The sequence below is a fragment of the Strigops habroptila genome, chromosome 1 (genome assembly GCF_004027225.2).
Source record: "Strigops habroptila isolate Jane chromosome 1, bStrHab1.2.pri, whole genome shotgun sequence".
NCBI lineage: Eukaryota > Metazoa > Chordata > Aves > Psittaciformes > Psittacidae > Strigops > Strigops habroptila.
Window position 1 is genome coordinate 97,443,417 of NC_044277.2, and position 24,290 is coordinate 97,467,706.

The 24,290-nt window shown below is 42.9% G+C and overlaps 2 protein-coding genes across 6 annotated transcripts in view; both read left to right on the forward strand.

The window, feature by feature from the left end:
* LOC115610990 (microtubule-associated protein 4-like) overlaps positions 1-12,212 on the forward strand; it is a 118,552-nt gene extending 106,340 nt beyond the window's left edge. The window contains exons 9-13 of one of the 5 annotated variants that reach the window (XM_030493246.1): positions 322-450; positions 1,964-2,740; positions 4,003-4,141; positions 5,315-5,485; positions 6,603-12,212. Coding sequence is in view for 3 of the 5 variants with exons in the window: in XM_030493224.1 (XP_030349084.1) it covers positions 9,454-10,788 (1,335 nt within the window). In the remaining 2 variants the exon portion in view is untranslated. Of the gene's footprint in view, positions 1-321; positions 451-1,963; positions 2,741-3,999; positions 4,142-5,314; positions 5,486-6,602 lie in introns of those variants that run through there. The other 4 variants (XM_030493237.1, XM_030493231.1, XM_032920109.1 and 1 more) reach the window with 4 other exon arrangements.
* A 7,724-nt stretch (positions 12,213-19,936) lies between these two features.
* Positions 19,937-24,290, forward strand: part of LOC115610897 (microtubule-associated protein 4-like) — a 46,618-nt gene continuing 42,264 nt past the window's right edge. The window contains exon 1 of the mRNA XM_030492999.1: positions 19,937-21,572. Within this exon, the coding sequence (XP_030348859.1) occupies positions 19,937-21,572 (1,636 nt within the window). The remainder of the gene's footprint in view (positions 21,573-24,290) is intronic.

The window sequence follows — 24,290 nt, forward strand, 5'->3', positions numbered from 1 at the left end:
CTCAGGGTAAAACTGGGATGCTTTGCAACTGAACATTCCTGAACCTTGTTATGGCAGTTGCTTCTCTCAGGAGACAAGTGTTTTCCTAGGTATTGCACAAATTAATTTTCTGAAAATTGACAATAAAAACTGATACTTTTTTCTGTCCAATTCAACTGGGATGCTGAGGTGGGGGAACTTACTCAGCAGGGCTGCTGCTGCAGGCAGCACAGACCTGGCAGCACCCTGAGAGGGTGATTCACATCCTGGCAACCCCAGAAGAGAAAGCTGTTTGCTAAGATCTTTCCGAGTGCTTAATTAAACTTCATTTTCTATGCCCAGTGCCTCCCACCGTGACAGAAGCAATGAACCAGAATTTGCCAGAAGGCCCTGTAGCAGTGGCTCCTGGTTTCCTTCCTACTGCAGTTACAACATCCCCAGGAGAGGCCAAAGCTACTGATGGACCAAAAGGTGCGGCATCAGGTAACACTGCTCCAGTCTAAAGATTGGTGCTGGGTTTAGGCCCTTCGTGAGCAAGCTATAGTGATCAAAGACATTGGATTGCCCCGCCCGAAGGAAACAAAGCAAGGTATTCACAAATCCCATTGGGACTGAACATTTAGGATACCTGAAGTGTGTTGGTGAGAAATAGCAAGTCTACTCAGCTTTTCAACTCTTTTGTCTTTTAAATCAGTAACTGATTTAATGATTTTTTTTCTCAAAATTTCAGCTCCAGAAAAATGTTAAGCTGTATCAAGAATGTGGTTATACCATGAGTCTGATGCCGTATATAAATACATTAAAAAATGTTTTAAGGAGAGTCTTTAAAATGGACCGTTCTTAAGTTATTTAAATACAGCATCAGACTCGTGGTACATTTTACATCAGTCTTTGTCCAGTTTCTTTATGCTTTATTCCAGTCCTTCCCATGATTCACCAGGGAGCATCCATACTACTTTTAATATCTATTTCTTTACTGCCTTTTGCTTCTGTAAAATCACAATCTTTAAATTTAATTTTGGAGAAGATCACGATATCCCTTTAAAAAAAAAAGGGAAACCCAAATGAGGGCTAGTGCATAATGGATCTTTCTGGTTTGGTTCACTAGATTATTGGTTTTATCTAAATGGATCCGGAAGTGCTATTTTAAAAGGCACTTTTCCCATTTTTCTAATTTCTTTCTTTTTTCAGTTTAAGTATCTAATTTAAGATTTAATACCTTTTCCATTGTTTGGGGAGGATATTTTTAGATGTGACTGAAACAGTTAGTAGAAATATTTAAAGTTCTTTTTTAAACATCTACTCAGCATTATATCCAAGCTGTTCAGGTCACTGTGCTGCATTATACAGAATGTGGGTAGAGCTTGGGGCTGTTGAAATGAATAGCTGCAGAAGAGAAATCTAGTGCTTCTGATAATTTATGAAAACTTGCCTCTAGACAGCTAAAATGTTCAAGTAAAATAGACTGAAAAAACTCCTTTAAGGGGATTTTATGAAAATGCTAACTTCAGTGCAGAGCTTTGCACTGTGAACTGGCAAATGTTATTTTGAAACTCATAGCTTAGTGTTCAGTAGATAGTATGTAAAAAATCTGCAAGGCCATATTCTGTTGGAATGTGCTGCTTGCAGTGGATCTGGCAGCTCCGGTCTCTTGCCAGCTACGTAGCACCAGGTAGTTTTTAAATTAAAACAATGCATCTGTTGGCTGATGTGTGTTAGGAGCAGACAGATGCCTAACACTGTAGTCAGGGATACAAAACAAAGCATGTGAGGCTGTAGTAGGAAAAACACTTGAGTGCACTGAGGAGTGTCATAAAGACCACTACAACTTGAGTGCACTGGTTTAAGGGGGGGAGTAAGTGATGCTCAAAGACAAGATGACAGATAGGGAGCCAAAACCCCCATCTTCTGTAGTCATAAAACCACACTGTTAGGTATTTATGTTCTGTATTTTTGCATTGATTTCTGATCTGTGTTTCTGCAGCAGACGCAGGGTGTGTTCCTCCCTCAGATGTCATGTCTGTTTCCACAGAAAAGGCTGGGTCTGTTCTTGAGGGAGACACCAAGCCTCCTCAAGCTCTGGATGCTGGATTCGCACCCACAGCAGAAGCCAACCCTTTTCAGGCTATGGATGTTGGGTTTGCTCCTGCACCAGAAGTCAAGCCTCCTAATGCTGTCAGTGCATCCGCTCCAGCGGCAGACACCAGCTTCGCCCCAGCAGATGCTATGTGCCATTACACTATGGATTTGGAGTTTGCCCCAGCAGAAGATGCAGGGTTTGCCCCAGCAGCAGATGTGGGATCTCACCATGCTATGGGTTTGGCATTTGCCCCAGCAGCAGATGTGGAATCTCACCATGCTATGGATATGGCATTTGCCCCAGCAGCAGATGTGGAATCTTGCCATGCTATGGATATGGCATTTGCCCCGGCAGCAGATGCGGAATCTAACCATGCTGTGGATTTAGCATTTGCCCCAGCAGCAGATACTAAATCTCATCATGCTGTGGATTCTGAATTTGCCCCAGGAGCAGATGCAGAGTTTGCCCCTGCAGCAGAAGTCAACCATCATCATGCTATGGATTCTGGGTTTGCTCCTGTAGCAGAAACGAAGCCTTTTCCTGCCGTGGATTCTGGGTTTGGCTTTGCAGAAGCTAAGTCTGCCACTGCAGCTGACACCAAGATTTCTGCATCTGAAGAGCTGATGACTTCTGAGTCTTCTCTTAAGCAAGACAAGTCACCCTTCGGCAAGCCTCCTGCAGGTGAGTTTCATTTGGCCTTGAAGTACCATGGCAAGTGGTGTGAGAAGGCACTGTAAGTTGCTGTAGCACTAGCAGCAACACTCCTGGTAGCACAGTGGTGGCTACACAGAGGCGCAGTTGTCATAAGACTGTCAAATAAAACTTGTATTTTTTTAATAGTTAAGATTATCATAGAATCCTAGGATGGTTTGGGTTAGAAGAGACCTTAAAAGCTCATCTAGTTCCAACCCCCCTGCCAGGGGCAGGGACACCTTCCACTAGAGCAGGTTGCTCCAAGCCCCGTCCAACCTGACCTTGAACGCTGCCAGGGATGGGGCATCCACAGATTCTCTCTGCAACCTGCGCCAGTGATATTACGGTACGACTTGCACAAAACATCATAAGTAAAGCTCAGTTTGGCTGTCAGGATACAGAGAAAGTACTTCCTGAGGATTTTTTCCCTCATAAAATATAAATTAGTCTTAATGACTTTTTTTTTTTTTTTTTAAAGACTTGGCATTTTTTAGCAATGATGTCTGTTTTGCAGGACAGCCATAGTGACATTTTAGTTCATCCCTGTCAGTACTTATTTTGTATCACTGTCATTCTCGGCTGATACTGAAATCTCCACAGATCCTGCAGTGTTTTCCAACAAAGGTTCTTATCTCAAAACCAGTTTCTGAATAGACTGATAAGCTTTGTGGGTAATTTTGTGACATTTACTTGGAATGACTATAGGCGTCGAAGTGGCGAGGCAGGCATTTTCTTTTTTTCCATGTGGTGGACCAATAGATTTGTTGTGCTCCATAGATTTCTCAAAGTACAACTGTCATTTCAGAGGGAAAATGACTGTCAAAATATAGCAAATAGTACTGGGCAGAGGCAGTATATGTGGACTGATTGCAGGTGGTGTTGGAGTGGGAGATTTTCTTTGTTACCTTTTAATACTCTTTGGTTTAATGATAGGAATAACTGTCAAAAGTGAGACATTTTAGCAAAAAACCCCCCTATTAGAATGTAGTAACTGAGAGGCATAGGTGGGTGAATGAAAGAGTAAACACCAGACAATACAGGAAGGATATGCTTTAGCTGAACACTTAGGCTTTCAGGAGGGGAGAGCTGGTAGAAGCGATCCTAAACAGCACATTTCCACTGTTTTGAAGTGAGGAAAAACTTTAGTTTCTTGGAAGATAAGAATTAGGTGAGGAAGTGATTTTATCTTGCTTAATCTGATCTAAATTAAAAGTAAGATGACTTTTTGTTCTTTAACATTATTTCAGAAGCAACTGCAAATGTGGAACAAGAATTGAAAGCCCCAGAAGGCCGTGTTGACCTCTTAGAGCAAGCTAATGTCGGCAAACCTCCTCCAGCAACCAGGAAGAGCATCTTCTGGAGCAGACGAACCATCTTTCAGACCAGCAGGTGAGAAATGCAACCGCAGCATGAAACACTATCAGCTAATTCTGCCCCATTGCCTCTCATGTGAAGACAGGCTGAGAGAGCTGGGCATGTTCAGTCTGGAGAAGAGAAGGCTTCAGGGGCACCTTAGAGCAGCTTCCAGTGCCTAAAGGGGCTGACAAGAAAGCTGGCGAGGGGCTTTTGACAAGGGTCTGTAGGAATAGGTCTAGGGGAATGGCTTTAAACTGACAGAGGGGAGATTTAGATGAGATCTGAGGCAGAAGTTCTTCCCTGTGAGGGTGGTGAGGCGCTGGCACAGGTTGCCCAGAGAAGCTGTGGCTGCCCCATCCCTGGCAGTGTTCAAGGCCAGGTTGGACGGGGCTTGGAGCAACCTGCTCTAGTGGAAGGTGTCCCTGCCCCTGCAAGGGGTTGGAACAGGATGCTACTTAAGGTTCCTTCCATCCCTAACCATTCTAGGATTCTATGACTCTTTCTCACAGACACTATTCTCCTGTCCTTAGCGAGGAAAAAACAACAAAGCTTTAATTTCACGAAGGTTATTAGTGTGTGCTAACATGGGCAATTAGTATTTGAAATTACCATCATATAACTTGTCCTGTCCTTCCTCATCTGTAGTTGTGCCAATGTCTGTCATAGTTTTATTTCTGTTTAAAATTTAAATAAAATTAATTACATACAGAACTGTTCTTCAATGTAATTATGTTTTATAAATTAAAACTTTTTCTAATTATATGTATCTAGGAATTTGGTAGTGTCTGCATGAATATATGCTAAGGTATATAGGAATGCTAGATAATTCGCATTAGAATGGGACTCCACAGTGATAATGGAGTATATTCTGGAATTCAGCTCCAGTGGGAAGCTGGTATAGTCTGAATTTGATTGATTACAAGAAGGGGGGATGGGAAACCTTACCAACCAATCCTCACACTGTGCTTAAGCCCAAGACAGTCTTTGCTTCATGTTTTACCTCCACCATATCTGCCAAAATATAAAATTGCTGCTTGAAATGGAATTGTGAGGAGATAATACATAGTAGATAACCGTATCTTATAAACTTCATTCTTATTAAAAATAGAATAAAACCTATACCCTTTTTCAGGTCTTGCTTTTAAACTGCAGGTTGCTGGTATTCCTAAGAACTGAAGCATTCTGTTCTTATTTTTTGTATTTCAGTTCCAGTAGAAGCAAAAGAAGCTGTTGAACTAGAAAATAAAGACCTCCTTCCAGAAAAATCTGTTACTGCTGTGGATGTTACTGTTAGAGAGAAACAAAAGGAGGAGGCAGAACACAACCATGTCCAACATGCAGAATCTCAGCAAGAAAAAACCCTGCAGGAGCCCACAGGTAAAGTATAAATAATAATTCAGTTTTAGAATGGAAATATCCTCTGTGAACTATTCACCTTTTCCTACTGACTGCATTGCCACTTGAGGAAGCAGAAATCTTTTTTTGCTCGAAGCAGCTATGCGGTTCTCTGCGTTCATTGGGGATTCTGCTTGCACTTTGCCTCTAATCCCTGCCCTCTTAAATACTCTTTTCCCCTCCACGTTCACCAGACTAATAGCCCAAATATGTCTGCTGCTGGTACTTTATCACTGGGACTGGCTTATTTCTTTTCTGCTGTAGAATTTAAAAGCTTGCCATCATTTTGCCATTACCACTAGCTTTTTATGTTGGTATTAAAAAGGACCATTAATTCTTATTACAATATTCCCAGTGAAGACCTCTTTCCAAATTGAGTTTTGTAATTATCAAAGGAAATGTAATTTTTTTTTCCTGCCCCATTAGTGCAGCCTCTCCGAGCTGTTACTGCTTACACTTGTGACTGGAGGCTGATTTGTGGGCCAGGGCTAACGGACAAATAACTGATGCTCTCTTTAAAATCAGTGGCTTGTAGCTAGGGAAACCTAGTGCTGCCTATAAGGGTGTACAGCAAATGACTTCTGTTACAGAGGTTCTGCCCTCCACTGCTTCCACCCTGGGTACTATGGGAGACTTTGCACTTTTGCTCCCCCTTCCCCATTATGTCCCTTCTCTCTTCCTTAGTCTCATCTTTCCACTAAACTTCTATTTTCATATTATGGAAGGATGCCAGCTAGAGATATAAAAAGTGTATCTGTTATCTTGTCTTGCTAAGACAAAATGGGTCCTTAATGCATCTTTAAAAAGCAATAGCATGTCCTTACAAGAACTGCTGCTTTTTGGTGGTGTAAGAGCATGTATTGGGAATTATGTATTTTTAAATTGCATTGACGTATTTGTCGGTAGCAGTTTAAATAGGTTTTGCGTGTAAATGTCTACTGAGGTGGCTTTAGAATTAGTGTGGTATCAGTGCTGGAAAATTCTGCATATATGACTGTATGGACTGTTTTAGCTGGCTAAAATCACATATTTAGTGTATTTAATTTTTTTATAAAGCAAATAGTCTCTTTGATGTTTGAGCAGGCTTCCTGTATTCCAGGTCTACCTACTGCACAAATAAGGCAAGCTAACAAATCGAGTGAACGCAGGTTTGGCAGAGCAAAACCTGCACCAGTGCCTATTACAGATGTACCAGAGGAACGTCTAATAGGTCTTCCACAACAGAAGAGCACTGACCCAAAAGTAGACCCTTGTTCCGTAGTGGAACTTGGATGTGTGGCTGGAACATCCCCTCGCACTAGGGTTTCACATAAAAAGGCAACTGAGCAGCCATCCAGTGTGCTCTCGGAGTTTGTGGAAGGCTGCAGAGATCTACCAAGGGAGAGCTGGGATTTGGAAGGCTCTCTGGCCATTGTGAAGAAGAAGAAAAAGAAACCAAAACAAAAGAGAAACCAGCTGCCAAGAACAATGGAGTTCTGGGATGAAAATGGAACAGTCTCAAAAGGTCCTAGAAATTCTCCATTTGCTGTTGAATTGCAAAAGCCAGATGTCTGTCCTGTAATGCCTGCTGAAGCTCGCACAGAGCAGTCAATTGCCTCAGGAAACAGAGCTTCGGATATGCCAAAGGATGCTAAAAAAATAACTGGAAGTCATATCCTGGATGAGCAAAATGCCTTTTTGGTGCCAGCACCAGGACAGCAGGCCCCAAAACCCAGTGCAGCGTTAGAATTGGTGTTGGATGCAAAAAATAGAGAGGTCATGAAAACAGAAGAAATGAGAGATGACAGTTTGATGTTGCAGTCTAAAGGCAAAAGAAAAGAGGTTCCCTTGGAACAGCTAGAGAAGACTAAGGTGGGGGAATCTGTTACAGCAAAGGGGCCAACCAAGCCCGTGGAAAGAGATTTCTTGATAAAAATGAGGAGTATAGGGAGTCAAAATGTGCTGGTCTGACAGCATATCCTTTGGAAGCAATAAATCTAAGCAAAGTAGAAACTCCTTTAGAGACCAAACTTTCAGAATTGCTTCTTTCTGACAGAGATAAGGAGGCTAAATCCCCATCCCCCAGGAGTGAGGCATTCAGTGACCCTGTCCATTGTGAGGTTCAGACCTCCAACAGGTCACTGGAAGCAGCAGCAAAGAAAAGAGGTACTTGTGAAAAAAGCAAAAGGGTTGGAAATGAACTCTTCAAACAGCCCATGCTTCCAGAGGCTGCGGCTCCATCGGACAAGCTTCCTAATGAGCCGAAGGCAGCTCATGAAACTAAAACAGTGTCCCCCAATAAGTGCATGGCTGTTGACTTTAGTACTTCAGAGGCAGGCTTGAAGATCCCAACAGATACCACAGAAATTCCCGTTGCACCATTAGTTGTACCAAACCCCAAGGAAGTTACTGCTTCGCAAAACAGAAAGGCTGATAGTTTTTCAGAGCAGCCATTTCTTCTGTTGGCCACGTCTGATGCAACCAAACATCCCACCTCCACTGAAGCAGTGGAAGGAATGATGGGAGCAGGTTCCCCTGATAAAAACAAAGGGAAAGGATTTATTGCATTAGAGCAGCAGGCTGGAAGAGATCCAAATATTGCACATGGGATGGACAGACCTAAAAAAAAGCGTGGTGAAGGGAAAGTAAAAAAAATCAAAAGCTTCTCCGAGCAGGTGATGTTTTCAGAGGATGTAAGCAAACTAACTGATGGAGTGAGGATAGATGAGAATAGAAAAGATACAACTTACCCTGATAAAGGTAGAGGTTTTGCTGCTAGAGGACATCCGTCAGTAAGCATTACACATGCTTATCCTGCAGACAAGCCCAAAAAAAGAGGTAGTGATGGAAGAAGCAAAAAAGGTGAAAGAAGTTTTTTCCAGCAGCCTTTTCTTGAGAGCAAGATGGACCCGAGTAGTTTTCCTGACATAACTGATAAAACTAAGGAGGTTAGTGTTAGTGAAAAAGGCAGAGAGAGGGTCTGGGTTACTGCTGAGTGTTTTCAGGAGAATATATCAGATATAAGTAAAATGCAAAGGCCAATTGAACTGGGAACAGAGGAGCCTAAAGAAAATGTTGGAAAAAATGAAACAGCCAATTTGGGTGCTTTAGACGAACCATTCCTGCTGGAGAGTAGGAGAGAGGAGGCAAAGCATCTTCCTATGGCTGACACAATCAACAAAACAGAAGAGGTAGATTTGATTAACAAAGGCAAGGAGGCTGGCATTACTTCTGAATCAGTGGTGAGGAATTCTGATGCATTGCTGGTGGCAGACAAACCTAGAAAGAGGAGCAGTGAGGGGAAAAGAAAAAACCTGAAAAAGTCCTTTGAGGCAGGCAGATCCCTGGGATGCTGGGGTGGAAACAAGCAATTTTTCAAGCAAAGAGAAAGTGGCTGGAAGCACAAAAGAAATTACCTTTGACAAAGATAGGGTACCTGGTTCCGAAAGAGAGCTTGAGCTGGACAATCTGTCAGGTATAACTGAAGAGGTGCTGGCAAAGCCTGAAATACAGGGTGGTGGTAGAAAAAGTTTCGTAAATCAGCCAGTTCTTGCAGGTCATAAAATAGAGACATCAGAGCCAGAAACAGTCAACACTAAAGAAACTTGGCCTGTGAATAAAGGTAAGGAAGTAGATACATCTGAGCCTCAGCCAGAGTGCAGGACAGATGCAGCTGCGGCGCACAGTCTGACCAGGGGACTGGTGATGGACAAGCCTAAGAAAAAAAGTAGAGATGTGAAAGGCAAAAAGGATGAAAATAGTCTTGAGCACTCTGTACTGAGTCCAGGTGACATCCCTGTGGTAGGTGAAGAGTTGGGAAACATTAAACAAACTCAACCTTTTGATAAAGGCAAAGAGACTAATTCCAGTACCTTAGCCAGTCTGTTAGGTGACTTAACTGGTACTACTGAAGTACAAGCTCCTGCTGTAGCTCTGGAGCCAGAAAAATCACGCACAAGTAGTAAAGAGAAATGCAAAAAAAGACAGAGGCTAACCTTCAGCATCCATTCCTTCTGGAGCATAAAGCAGGTGCAGAGATGTTTCCTGCTCATGATGTGGAGATAACCAACAAATCTGAAGCAGGAAGTCCTCCTCCTTGCAGCAGTGGTGGGGAGCTGCCTATCCTAGAGCACCCAGCAGTGGCAGATCACACTGTGGCTGCAGTTACTGATAGATCTAAAAAGAGGGGTCATGATGGAAGTAGTAAAAAGGCTAAAAATGCCTCTGAGCAGCCTGTTCTTCTAGAGACAAAACCCAATAGGAGTGAAGTACAGCCTCCCATGGGATCTGAGGTGGCATATGGAATGGAAGCCATGGATTTTGTAGATGAAAATAGAAATATTAAAAACTTCCCCATTGGCCCTCAAATGCTTTGGAATAATAAAGGAAGCGACTTTGAATCGTTTGCTCAGACTGCAGGGGCTGCCCCTGATAATGCTGGCAGTGTTTCTTCTGGCTTCCCAAAGCAGACTGATGAGGGTGCAAGAAGTAAGGGGCTTCCTGCTCTGGAAGCAATAGCAGAGAAAAGCAGCAAAGAGCCTGGACCTGGTGCTAAGGAGGAGATACAGACACAGAAATCTTGTGAGCAGCCGATCAATCTGGGACACAAAGAGCCTGGAAAAGAGGTTTCAAAGAAAGATGTTGAAACCAAAGAGGTTGGTTCCCAGGATGGCAGTGAGGCAGGTAAATCCCTTTCTTTCAATCAGTCAGTTAAACAGGACATTAAGTCAAAGAAGGACGAAGTTCCCCTTTCTCCTGTGGCAAAGGTGGATGATAAAGAAAGAACAACCACTGATAAACAGCACAGCACTGACACCACTTCCTCAGGCCTTCCTCAGAAGGTGGCAGATTCAGATAGTAAACCAGCTCCTGTAAGTGCCAAAGGGACAGAGAAACTAGAGGTAACTGTCTCTTCTAGAGGGAAGGATCTAGAACCTGTAGTGGTACCAGAGAGCAGAGCAGAAGCAGCCGTGTCACAGGTTGTGGCAGAAGCATCGGTGGAGAGTAAAGCTGAAGAGCCTAAGCCGGATGGAGGCAAGAAGAGTGAGCAGAGCTCACTAAAGTACTCGAGCAGTTTGGACAGTAAAGCGACAGAAACAGAAGCTGCTGGTTTAAATCTGGCAGCTGTCCAAATAAGCAAACTAAGTCCTGAAGATAATGATAAAGGTCATTCTCAGCCTGCAGAAGAGGATGCTGCTCAGGGTGGGGAAGCTCACCTAAAGGATGCCCTGGAATTGAAGTCTGAAGTAGATAAACCTCAAGACACAACTAAAGAAAAGGAAGGAGAGTGTGAACAAAAGTTGTGAAGGAGGCAAAGAAAGAGGGAGTTAAAGCAGCAGAACAGATAAAAAGCTACATGAGACCCACAAAGTCAAGAGGGGTGCCAGCTCTACCAGCCAGGTCTGCTGCGCCAGAGAGAGAGAAACAAAAGCAACTGAAACCCACTGGTATGGGCCGGCAGAGGCAAGAAAAAGGTGTGTGTTTGCCATTTGAGCTAGCAGCAGTAATCCAGACGGCTTGCCTGCAAGATCTTGCTGTTTGTCAGTGCGTTGGCATGAATACGTAACCGTTAATCCTACGTGGCACAAGCAAGTGTGGCATGACTGGGGTTTTGGCTGATCTTAAAAGGCTGTTGGTTCTGCTTGCCTGTCTCACAGTGCTAATCCCCAAAATTCAAAGGATTGACAGTTTAGTCTAAATATCAGAACTCTTGATTTTTTTTTTTAATTATTCAGATTTAATTTTACATATATATTGTCAAATATTTAAGTAAACTTGTACTTTTTTGATGTTAAGTTACATCAGCTTCTTGTCATCTGAGAGTGAAGGTGATTATCTGTGGTGCAGCAGTGAATCACTGTGATCACTGAACAGCACTGTATGTCACTGGCAAGCAGGGAACCGAGTATCTTGGTGGTAGGAAATGTTCTCTATCGGTGTCGTGTTGCAGGGTTTGGTTTTAATCCTACCTCAGGCTAACTACAACCATCTACTTTCCTCCTGCCATTGGTTACGGACTGTATCTTAAGCTACTTGAACTACTACATCTACAAAATGTGCTTCCTTCTAGAATAATAATCTTTACTAAAGTGAAGTTGTAACAGAACAATAGCAGGACTAATACAAATTGTAAGACTTTATCTCTCTGTTGAGATTACGAATGGGCTGGTAAGTGTTTTGGACCATTTACCCTGGCTGTTGTCCAGGGAATGAGATTCCTGTACTCACAGGAAATGAGATGGAATTAATTTCATAGAATTTAATGAAGTTCATAGGAATTTTGAAGTGGGAAGCTATAGTACAGATAGAGATGAAATAAGAAATATTCTTGTACTTCTCATTCTAAACCTTCCTCAGAAAGAACTGGCATCTTCTTTGTGCATTCCAGTCTGCTGAGATGGGCTGGGGAAGTTTATCCCTGCCCTTAGGTGCTCTTAGTTTTTTGCCTTGTCATCAGGCGTGCAAGTTTGTTGCTGTTCTATTTCCGTGGAGTTCCTTGCTGCCAGTTTGCATGATGCAGCCACTAACTTAACAAACATAGAGCTCAAGTGCGCCTTAACATGCTGGTCAGGTTTTTGAGAGGTTTTGTAATTTTAATGAGTGTTGTGTAACCTGAAGTAGTTCTATTTTAGTGGAAGTGGTGTTCTCTGCATGAACTTGTGCCTGCAGAAGTGATGTTCTTTGGTGCATGACGCTACAAAATAAAGGGAAAGCTAAAGGCAGCATCTTTTTTAAAATAACCCATTTCTTTAAAGCCCTTCCATTGTCTGCTAGAAGTCTTTATTTTCCTTCATTAACTGCTGTATTCAAGGGAGCAGAATTTTAGTAGCAGATCCATGCAAAAAAGGGAAAGTTCCTCCTGAATGTTTTGCACAGGTAACTTGTGTATGGAGTTGAAGGATTCCTGGTTAAGAGTAGTACTTCAGCATCTGAGTAAGTTGGTTCATACTTTGTAAGTTGGCCTGACCCAAGTTTGCACAGGACTTCAATGACTGTCCATGAAACTAATGACAGTTGGTTTCATCCTTTCAGCACTTTATAGGCCCAACAAATGTTGGATCTATGTTGAAGCTCTGAATGACTGAGCTTGTTCTGGCAATGTTGGTTGACATGTTCCTATGGCACTTTAAATCCAAATGCTGCTGAGGAGTGCTAGCCACAGAGCTGGCCCCTGGCATTGCCTTGAGCAGCCTCATGGTGACTGCACAACATCTGGGCTGAGTGACAAAGCCTAAGTTGCGGTGGAGAAGCAGGGAAACAGATTTGCTCTGCCATCCAGATATGTTACCAAGGCTTGTCTCTCTTTCCATCCACTGCCCAACTCATAACGAAGCAGCTGTTCAGTGAGTTTGCAAAAACTGAATCCCTAAATTGGCACAACTGGTGTGGAAGTGCCTTAGGCTGGATCTGAGGATGAAGCAATGAATTCATGCATCAGCTGAACACAAGTTAAAAGCATAAATCAATGAAGGGAAAGATGTTGAGATTCCAGACCGTGAACATGCTTGTTTACTGCACAGAGAAGGAGCTGCAGGGGTCCAGGAGATCATTATTATAATTCAGATTTTCACTAAGCCGATGGGGCCGTGGACTGTACATACCCTTTGCGTGCCTGTTCATCCTTCTGTTAAGGTAACACTTGACTGCTCAACGGTATTATGTTTTTACCTGTCACCAGAACTTGGCCAACACTGCATCTGTATTGGTCAGGTAGGACTGTGAAGCTCATACTTTGCAACACTTACTATCTGCCCATATATATGCTATTTTCCTTTCCCCTGGTGATCTACTGTCAGAATAATGTATGTAGATATTTTGGATGATCTTCTGCTAAAGTTTAGTAACTAAAATCTCTTTAGCCAGGCTCCCATGTCTCACACTGTGTGTTCTAGAATAAGAGATGGCTTTCCTAAATGCATCGGCTCCTGTACGTACTGCTAAAATAGGTACGAGCTTTGTGATACAGCTCCCTTGGGAGTCATGGCAACTGTGATGCTGCAGATTTGTCTTGCTGACAGAAGTTGTATGTATCTCTTGGAAATTAGGCCTGCAAACTTCTGTAATTTATTTTTTTTTTTTTTCTAATTTTGACTTTGCAGCTTGAAGTTAAGAAATGCTGGATGTAAGGCTGTTCATGAAATTTGAATTTAATCCTTTATCCATCTTTCGGATTAATTTCAGCTTCTCATTTTTGTTGTTGCCGTTGTAAGAACTGCCCCAGATTCTTCTGAAAAATTATTTTATGCCTTTTAATGTCAGGAGGCAGCTGAGATGATAACCAAACCACATCAGACATTATCAGCCTTTAAAAACGTGACTGAGCCTTTATGCTGGCCTCTTGTGTGGAAGTTAAACTAAAATTGGGAATTCTCTCTAAAAGAAGGGTCCTAAAATTTGTGCTTCCAGGCAGGTGCCCTGGCTGAGGCAGGGCTGGGGATTTGATGGTGAGAAATAGTTAACAGAGGAAATGATAGAAGGCTTTCGGTCATCTGTGTTGAGCCATTTGATTTGGTTTTATTGCTAGCATCCCTCTTCCTATTACTCCTCAAGTTGTATTTTATAGAATCCTAGAATGGTCTGGATTGGAAGGGACCTTAAAGCTCGTACAGCTCCACCCCCCTGCCACGGGCAGGGACACCTTCCACTAGAGCAGGTTGCTCCAAGCCCCGTCCAGCCTGGCCTTGAACACTGCCAGGGATGGGGCAGCCACAGCTTCTCTGGGCAACCTGTGCCAGGGCCTCACCACCCTCACAGGGAAGAACTTCTGCCTCAGATCTCATCTAAATCTCCCCTCTGTCAGTTTAAAGCCATTCCCCCTTGTCCTGTCCCTAAAGGCCCTTATAAAAAAGTAACAACAGTTTCAACATTACGACTTTCAAAAGATTATTTTCTTTCTCCAGTCTGTCCTTAAAGATTATTCTATTAAAAAAAAAAAATTTCAGGTTTTGGGGTTCTGTAAAGTCTTCTTGTTTTGATCTGCATTGCTGTTCAGGAAGGGGCCATCTTCACATGTCTGTTACAGTGATGTTCTGGTACTTAATGCTGCTGTAGCTTTGGTGCTGGCAGAGTGAAGCCCATTATTGCATGACCATGCTGTGGTCTACACGGTTTTGCTTCTGAATTATTTTCCCAAGCATGGAATGGAGGGGCCTGTTAAAGTGGTTGTCTGATGCTTAGTTTCCCTCTTTCCTCAAGAGCTTCCAATACAATCTCTGTTGTTGCCTGCTGTGGGCATCCCTCCAGTGCCCACCCTTTCAGCTGCCCCGATGACAGGCTGTCATTGCAGCCCATTGGCACAGCACCACTGCCTGTAATACAGTACATATTTCTCAATATGACAGCTCTAAATCCCTTGTTTGTAAATAAGATACATTGACAAGCAAGAAATGCTGTCCCTGCTCAATTACAGTATTTGCTTTTCTTCTGCAGCCACAATGAAGCCCTTTCTCTAAATACTTTGTTTTCCTGACTGGTTTCCATTATACTGGTGTCATCATCATGTGAAGTCAGTTTAGCATTTCCCTGGTAACCTTTCATTCATACAATGTCTGTCATTCTCCTGTGGGACCCCAAACTGTTATCAGGTTTCTCTGCTAGGAGCTGATCAGCCACATGAACACAATGGGGTAGGGTATGGATGTGTCACTAACAGCATCCATCTTACCTGAAATTACAGCACAAAGGCAGTCGTACCTTGTAATACCAGTGCTGCTTTAGTAGTGCTTCTGAAGTGGTCAGATTAACATCGTATTGCAGCCTGTTCATTAATTAAGACCTGTTAATTATCCCAGTTAGGTGTGTGAGAGAAGTGAAAAACAAACAATGTTGTCAGCCAGTTCTCATGTCAGAATTAAACATATTTATGAAGCAGTGAGAGAACTTTGCTATTATCTGCTTTCCCCCTATTTTTTAGCACTTGTGTGTTTGTATTTGCTGCTTTCACAGAAGGTTTTGTTGAGGTATCGGTTTTACCCATCATTAAATAGTGGGATGAGCTTAGAGGATGCTTTTGCAGATACTGGGTGTTTAGAGGCCTATTTGTCTTCTGTTGAATTAGGGTATAGCCCTGAATGTGTTCTCTTCTGAGTTGCTCAAACCAGCTGTAACTTACTGCATATGCCCTTTTAACGTTTGTTGGGTTGGTTTTTTACTGGGTGTTACACTGGTACTGACTTTATCTCCAGCTGGATGGTCACATGCAGCAACTCTCACTTCAAGCTGGCACCTGCAGTTTTTGGCGAAGACTTCCTAAGTTTTGTTTTCTTCCTTTACTTTATATTCCTGCCCATCGCTGACACTCTATTTTCAAGAAGAGCTGGGAGAAAAATAAATATACTTCTGTTTGTAAATTCTGCCAGATTCAGAATGTTGAACATGTTTCCTTAGTGCTGTTTAACTTTCAAGGCTCATCTTTCCTGGCTGATGTTGCTAGTTCATTGCTTGTGTATCATTCAGTTGACCTCGCTTTTTCTCTTTGCAGTTTCCGCTATCAAATACACCTACAATAACCAAATACTGGTAATATTCTGAGTTGGAAACACTCTTGAGTGTGTTCTAATTCTGGTTTTCATTGATTTTCCCATCCTTGGCAGTGTTCAAGGCCAGGTTGGACGGGGCTTGGAGCAACCTAGTCTAGTGGAAGGTGTCCCTGCCCATGGCAGGGGGGCTGGAATGAGATGAGCTATAAGATCCCTTCTAACACAAACCAGTCTAGGGTTCTGTGATTCTGTGATCACTACGATTTTTAAAGTACATAGGATTTGATCTGCAAATGTCCTGTCCTATAAAACATGAGACTGTGTTTACGTATCGTACAGCTCCATGGCTTTCAAATGTTAAGCTTGTAGTGCAAAGTTGCTATGACCAGAACACTAAATATTCCAGTTCATCTTTTTATCCTTTTACCTGGCTTCTTCCAGGCTGCGAGTAGAAAAGCAGCATGCAAGTTCAGTGGGTACGGTCAGACTTCAGGCTTCATGTGTTGCTGCTTATTTTACATACAGTGAGTGTTTGGCCAAACAGCACAACATGCATATGTGTGTGTGAGCATACAGGCGAGTGAGAGTGTAAATCGCAGTTTTATGTTTTTGGCTTTTATAGACTGAGCATGTCCGTGATTGTTCTGGTGAGTCTAATCACTGACAGTTATTGGTAAGAAGATTCTAATGAGAGATCCCGTTAGTTGGCGACGCTGGCAAGGAGTAGCTCATCATCCTGGAAAGTGATGTTGCCTTAGAAACCAGTGCAAAGGACTGCACAGAAACGATTGTGTTAGATTTAAAAAAAAAAAAAAAAAAAAAAAAGCAAAGGCATTAGAAGGGATAAGTAATAGCTTTGGGAGTGAGGCAAAAATAGAAGCACTAGGCTGATTCATCTGCTGAGGCTGGAAGCTTGCAGATTGGGTATTAAGTCGTGACGTGTTGATGTAGTGATCTTCGCCTGCTCTGGGTATTGGCACCATCTCAGCCTGGGCAGCCGTGTGTTACCTGGTAAAGCCCAGTGAAGCAGGCAGGGATTCTTTCCCTTGGAAAATGCTCATGTTCAGAGATACAATATAAGCATCAAAATATATCTAAGCAGCTCAGATAAATTTCTACAGATGTATTTAATGTTGGCACTGAAATACGTGCTGTATGTGCTCAGCTTCCCTGACAGGCTTATTTGTGTCAATGGTACCTGTAAGAAAAGGCAGGATTTAAGGATGATAAGAGGATGTGAACAGGCAAAATAGAACCTTCCTCCTTGTGAAACAGGCTGCTGTCTCGTCACTGGAAGGTTGCGATAACCTCTATGTAGCGGGTGAATCCCCACATCCAGAAGCTGGACCAGGGTCTGACTTGCAAGAGCTTGTAATTATTTCACTGCCATTGTCTGACCCATTCTCAAAAAAAAAAAAACAAAAAACCCAAAAAACCCACCATAAAACAAAGAAAAAGGATTGCGAAACCCCAGATTTGATATTTGACGAGTATGAAAATCTTCCTTAAAGAACTAAGGGTAAAAGCAGTGGATGGGCTTCCTTTCAGGAGGTCCAACTTGCCCTCCTAACCCAGCTCTGTAGCATTGGCCCTTCCTTATTTGAGCTGTTTTTCAAAATCTTTCTAACTCTTGTTTTCTGAGCATCCTCCCACCCTTTTCAGCTTATCTTCATTGACTAGTTTCTCTTACAATTCTTTAGAAAATGTAAGGTTTCTAAGAATCTAAAGGAAAAACTGGGACCAAAGCTCCAGTGTGAGGATTGCTGGTCATGTCTTGTGAGTGGTGATTTCTGGTCTTGCTGAAAGCTTAGTGCAACCACTGTGGCATAGCTTCAGAAGCAGAATATTAATAAATATAAATGAAAAAATGTGTTTGGTAGAATGTAGAGGCGACGGCACTGGAACTGAGAATGAGTATCTTTAAACAACATGTTGTGAGCAGGATGAAGCTGTCGAAAAGCTCTCGGTATATGAACTCTGCATTACCTCCATTAATGTCCTGAGAGATTAAATATTAGATGACTTTAGAGATTTTTCATAGCTAAACATTCTCCTGCTTCTGAGTATCCCAGGTATTGAATATGGTTCATTTCCTACATTAAAAAAAGATTATTAAATAAAGGAGCAGTGGTGGTTGTTACTGGCTGTATATTGACATTATGAGTCAGGCTTTTCTTCCCAGTGATGCAAATCTCCTCTGTGATACTGGGCTTTGAAATATCAGCCCTAAATCAATGAGTATTCTCTCTTCTGTTACAAATGGTAGCTGTATGCTTTAAAAAAAAAAAAAAAAATCAAATAAAACCCTACTAGGTGTTTTCAAGTAGCTTTACAAACTTGCCCTTGCTCCTGGGGAAGTGCATTAAGTGATCTGTAATGGATTTGCAGCAAAAATCTTGATTTGGAATTGACCGAGCAATAAAGGAATAGCAGTAATTACATGGGATTAGATGACTTCAAGGTCTGCCATTTTGAGGAGAAGACTAAATACTGTTAGAGTGAACAAGTGCTTGCAAACATTAGTCCTACATCATTACAGGAGAGAATGCAAGCCTTGAGCTAAGGTCCCATTTTCCACTAGCAAGACACCTATGAATATTTTAAAGTACAGAAAAATTGTTGAGGCCTTTCGAGAAGTGAAGCTTGTGAGTGGAACTATTCTGGTTAATTAGAGGGTGTCATGAAAGATTCATGTAACTTACAGTTCCTTAGTCATTGTTTTTAAATATAGCAGTGTCTTAAATCCAGAGCTTAAATACAAGTAGATAAATGTGTGGATTGTAACATTTCTCAGCAGCAGGTTAAATTCAGGGGGCGTAGTGTAGCTTGCAGTCTCTGGGTGTAAAAATACATTTATGCTCAGTTAAACTATAGCAGGGTGTCCTTTCACTGCATCAGCCATAAGGACAAATTTTTTTCCCGGACTGGGGTATATTGATGTCCATAATGGTTGATAGCTGTAAAGTATTGTAGCCCTGGTTCAGAGAAGAAAATTTGCTTTAGTCAAGCATTAATCTATACCAAGCACTTAAGAAAAAAAGATGACTCTGCAGTTTGGTGCTAATGCAGTGGTAGCAATGCAGAGACTGGTGGCTGAGTGGCTAAAGCAATCTTCAGCCCTCTCTGGTAGTTTAACCAGGGAAACAGTATCCAGCTCAAGATTGCGGTTAGAAAAGCCTCGTCAAAGCTGTTGGATATGGAGGTTTCACAGGGTGGCTGATGGTGCACTGTATACATGTTGAGACATCACACAAGATGTGAAATGCTAGGTGTAAATTAAGTGCAACAGAAAAAAATGCAGCTCAAAAATACTGTAAGATATGTTCACATTAAAAAAATATAATTAAAAATAAAGTCTACAGTATTTAAGATTACAGACCCTCTCCTGACACATCCATCCCATTTCATCCTTTTCAGCTTTGTCCACTGGCTTATATGAGTAATACGGTTTCTGAATTGTGAAATCCTCATTACAGCAATGCTTGTGATCACTGTTGACTCCAAAAGAATATATTAAAATTCACTGAAAACAAAGCCCTTGTGCTGAAAGAGGTCATTCTGCTCTCTGGTGTTTGAGGCTGGGTTTGTTTTGGGGGTTTGTGTTCTGTTTTTCTTTAAGGGGAGGAAAACTGCTGACCTCAGTTCCTAAGTCTTCTTCAGAGGGAGGTTGATCAGCAGGAATTAATAGTTATAAATGCATTGATCATAACACAGTTTGACAGAAAAAGGAGATGCCAATATTTCCCAAAATGTGTAACAACCCAAGAGATGCTGCTCACAGAAAAATCATTTCCCTGAGATTATTAAACCCCCACCAGCATCTAGCCAGAGATGGTGATTTCTGTTACAGGAGTGTATTTGTTCCTCTTCATTTTTTACAAAAGGATAAAACCTGACGTTTCCATTTGAACTAGTGGCTGAATCCAGTAAATGAAGGCGTGCAGCAAGCAGGGGGTGGGGAGGAAGGAGGTTTGTCATGAATACAGGGGGCATGGTGTGTCGTCACCGGCGCCAGCAGCCTGCGAGCTCGGCTCACTCTGAGCTGGTGTTACAGCCACGGGAGGAAGCGAAGCACTCGGAAATGTCTCTCTCCAACAAACAGCCCGCATCACTCTCCGAATACAGCCAGCTGTGCAAAGGAAAGAACACAGAGAGCTTCTCGGAAGCCTTCCACTGCATGGAGTCCCCAAAAGACTTTAGCAAAACTGAATTCGAATGGCAGAGGACTGAGGGGAAGCTGAATGAGATTGGCTTGAATGTGAACTCGGGACCGATTAAGGATGGGCTCGTTAAGAACGCCGGTTTCACGGATGAGGACAAGCTCTGCTTCTTTGAAGGAAAACTAGACAAAGAGCTAAAAATAGCTCAGAAAGACAAAAGAGAAATTGAGGTGCAAGGCAAAAAACATCAGGCAGCTGCAGGTCACCTTGAGAGCTGGTCTTTGATTTCGGAAACGTTTCCTTCTGCAGAAGGGAACTTTGCAAACCCTAAAACTACAGATTTTCATGTGGGACAGGCAGGAGCTGAAAAACCTGGTTCTGGGCTGGGTAAAAATGAAGCCATCACCGATCAGGAGAAAGCAGTCAGTAAGGCTGGAATGGAGAGCAAATGCCAGCCAGACCCAAACCTGCCCAGTGTGTCAGTGTCGGAGAGTGATCCCAGCAAATACATGAAGGAACAGGAAATCAGTGTCTGGAATCCAAATTTCCACCCTATCCTGCCTAACGATTCGGGGTCTAAAGAAGCAACTGTGAAGAAAGGTGGAGCCCCCAGCTATTGTGTAATTGGGGTGGTTAATGACAATTATGTGCAGAGTGGATTTTCTTCTTCCTCAACGGCATCTAAGCCAGAACCTCCAACTACCACCGTAGAGCTTGCACAAGATGACTCCAAAAGTAGTTACTTTAATAATACCACTGAAATGGAGGAAGAGATGGAAGACAAGCTGAGCTGTGCAGACGATGGCAATTTTCTGAACAGGGCTGCCCACCAAAGGAAGGCAATGAGGCGTGCAATGTCAGAGTCCTCTCACTTGTCCGTGCCCCTAACCCTTAACCTGGCCGATAAATACCCTGAACCGGTGCTTAGAGAAGACGTCGCTACTGGTCTGCTCTCTCCTAATAGCAGCCTGACCCAGTGCTCGAGCCCCACAGCCAGAAAGCCGGGCGCTCCAATGAAAAGGTCAATGACCGTGGCAGAAGAGCAAACATCTGTCTGCAGCTTGGGTACCGAGCAGAGCCGTGCAGGGCTGCCCAGCCTGGTGGTGAAGGAGCATCAGGCCCTTCCGGCAGAGGAGCCGGCTGCCAAGAAGCGAGAGGAGTGGAACAGCAGCAGCAACTCAGTCAAGAAAGAGCTGGGCAGTCCGAGCTTGTATCACAGCAAGCTGGAGCAAATCCCTGAAATCAGCAGCCAGGACAAAGAGAGGGAGGAGGAGGTGGCAGTGAAGAAGGAGAAGAGAAATGCCACTGATGGAGCTGCTGGGCTTGAATCTCCGAAAAGCAAATGCAATGAGATGGAATCCAGCAAAACTGCTCTACTGGAAAGAAAAGAAATTGAGGTCAGCAATGTGCAGAGCTCTCCATCTCCCAAGCAAGGAGATTTACCACGTGATGGTATGTTGCTAATTTTTACCTCCCCGGAAAGTGAGCACACAGTAGCTAGGAAGCACCTAAATGACTTTACAGGCTGCAGGCAGAGGGTGGGTGGCTCAGCACACCTGAAAAGACCAACATCATTCAGGTTCTGGTAGTTAGAACAAAGGACGTATTTTGGGATGGATGAAAATGGAGGGGAAATGTAAAAAAAATAATTGCCTGGCTGGTTCTGTTGCAGCACCACCTATTAATTGTTTGCTGGCATCCTAAACCTAACACATTTTAAAATCTGTAGCATCCACAGTGGTCCACATAGGTCCCTCTTGCCACTCCTTCTTGCGAGCAAAGGTACCTTTCTGATTTGCAGGCTGTATTGCTAGAGCAAGGGCATTCCATGAGTTAAAACCTTTCAACCTGCATCGAAAAGATCTGTGGATTGGGCTTTTCCATTAAGCTTTTGGAATTTCTGTTTGAGGGGGCCAGCAAGAGTAAATGGGTAGAACAATTTATGTAGTTAAGCTTTTCCTAACTGTTCCAATGCTGAAATTCAAAGTGGAATTTCCCTGTTACTTTCGGTCCCCTCTCTCCCAAAACTCCAGTTACAATGGAGCCTTTCCCATTGCTAAGTGTCAATAGCAGCTTGTTTTATTTTGTAGTGTTTTGTTGTTTTGGTAGTGTTGTGATGTATGAGGTCAGGCTTCCCGGATTTAAAATCTGTGAGAAGAGTTGTTAATCTTTGTTCTCCAGCCTGGAACAACATCTCTGTCCCTCTTGCCAGCTTCAGCCAGCAATAAATCTGCCTTTTTTTCCCAGATTTTGGGTGCGAGGATGGTTTGTGTGCTTTGTTTGTAGCCTGCTTTAGTGAAAGCTTTGCATGGGAAGAGGAAAGAAAATGTGTCAGGGAATAAAGACAAAAGACTTGTGTGAGAATTTTTGCATCTGAGGAGTTCTTTTCTGTCCAGCTGCTTTACTGAACCCTCAGTGGACTAATATAAAACTTGAAATTGTAACACCCCAGTGTGAAAGGGGAGAGTGACAGGCAGGTGTGTAGAGGGATGTACTGTTCAGGTAGAGCTCCAAAAGGCTGGATTTGGGTTGAGAAGCTGAGCTCTCCACAGTAATGAGCGGGGAAAGGCAGTCTCTAAGCAAGGTGGTGTGCTGCGATAACTCCCCAATTAGAGTTATCTTCTCTGGTTTTGCAGTCTGTTAGTGACACCCAATGGTCAGTCCGTCGGCTCCTAGCCCAACTCATGCAAGGCTCCCATCACCCATCTTTCCAGCTGTCAGTGATCACTTGCAACAGAATCGTGTTCTATGTCTAATTAGAGTCTTACTTTTCTCTAAAAATTCCTCTAAGATACTTCTTTTTCCAAGACTCATGGTCGGAGATCCACAGAACAAGGTTTTGGCAATGCAAACCTCCCCTCTCCAAAGTGCTGATATGTCTTACATTCTTCCCTTTCTGTCATTTCGGTGTTACCTTGTTCCTCATGGTCTACTTGGCATACAGATTTTGAAGAACTCTGGCAGTTGTGATATGAAGTAGTGTCAGTTTTGGCGGCAGACATTGGGCCCTTAGAGCCTGAACAGAGATGTCAAGTCTTTTTGCGCAGGCAGGAGCCATCAGCTGTCCTGTTGATAGTCGACAGAGCGGTGCAGTGACCTCCTGGCTGCAAGTGCAGTGGAGGGGGTGCCTGGAGATGCATTTGCTTGGGTGCAAGTAGGACCCATGCAGCTCTGTGATTACCTGTGCTCAATTTTGTACTCAAACATGACATGAGTAAAATTAATGTTGGCAAATGTGGAACAGGAAAAGAAAAAGTACTGTTTTTGGCCATAAGGCCAGGTTGGATGGGGCTTTGAATGACCTGGTCTAGTGGAAGGTGTCCCTGCCCATGGCAGCGGGGTTGGAACTGCATGAGCTTTAAGGTTCCTTCCAACCCAAACCATTGTAGGATTCTGTTATTCTATGATTTGTGCACACCTTTCATGTCACAGAATTTCTGTGGTGGTGGGGTTTGCACTCGTGCTCTGCAACTGACGTTTATTTGTAACAAGGTAAATTAGGAAAGAGGTTCATATTTGGACAACTAGGAAACCAGGTTTGGCTAGGCCAGCAAATTTGGTCAAGCTTGAGATGCAACCATTTCAAAACACAGATATGTAGGGTCTTTAAATCAGGAAAAACATTTAAAACATAATCTAAAGTGGATTGACATGTTTTCCCCAGAGGGCCTGAACATCAAGGATGTAAAGGTCACTGAAAGATAGGAATGCTTGGAGTCATCTGGCTGGGTTGGTTTTTGCAGATGGCTAATTTGTATTGCCAAGTGCTTTTTTATAAGCATCTAAGTTTAAAATTTTGTTCTCTCACAATCTTTATTTTAAAAGCTGGTTTATCATCCTTAGAACCATAGAAACATACAATCAACTAGGGTGGAAAAGACCTTTAAGATCAGGCCCATGGGTTTGGGTGTGAACTGATACCGTAATAACTGGGGGAAGAATATGACAGCGTTGTTACTCCTTTTTTACTCTCTTCTCCAAAATTGCCAGCTGAAATGGGTCAGGTTGGTTTTGTGCTGTTGTGTTGGTAAGAAATAAGCTCTGGTTTTATTCTCTCTTGGAGGAAATAGCAGTAGACTATTAAATGTGCTCTTAGCTTGATATATATGTAGGTTAGAAAGAATTTTTGGAATGGAAAACAGACAAAAATTCCTCAGGTGTGGGATGCTT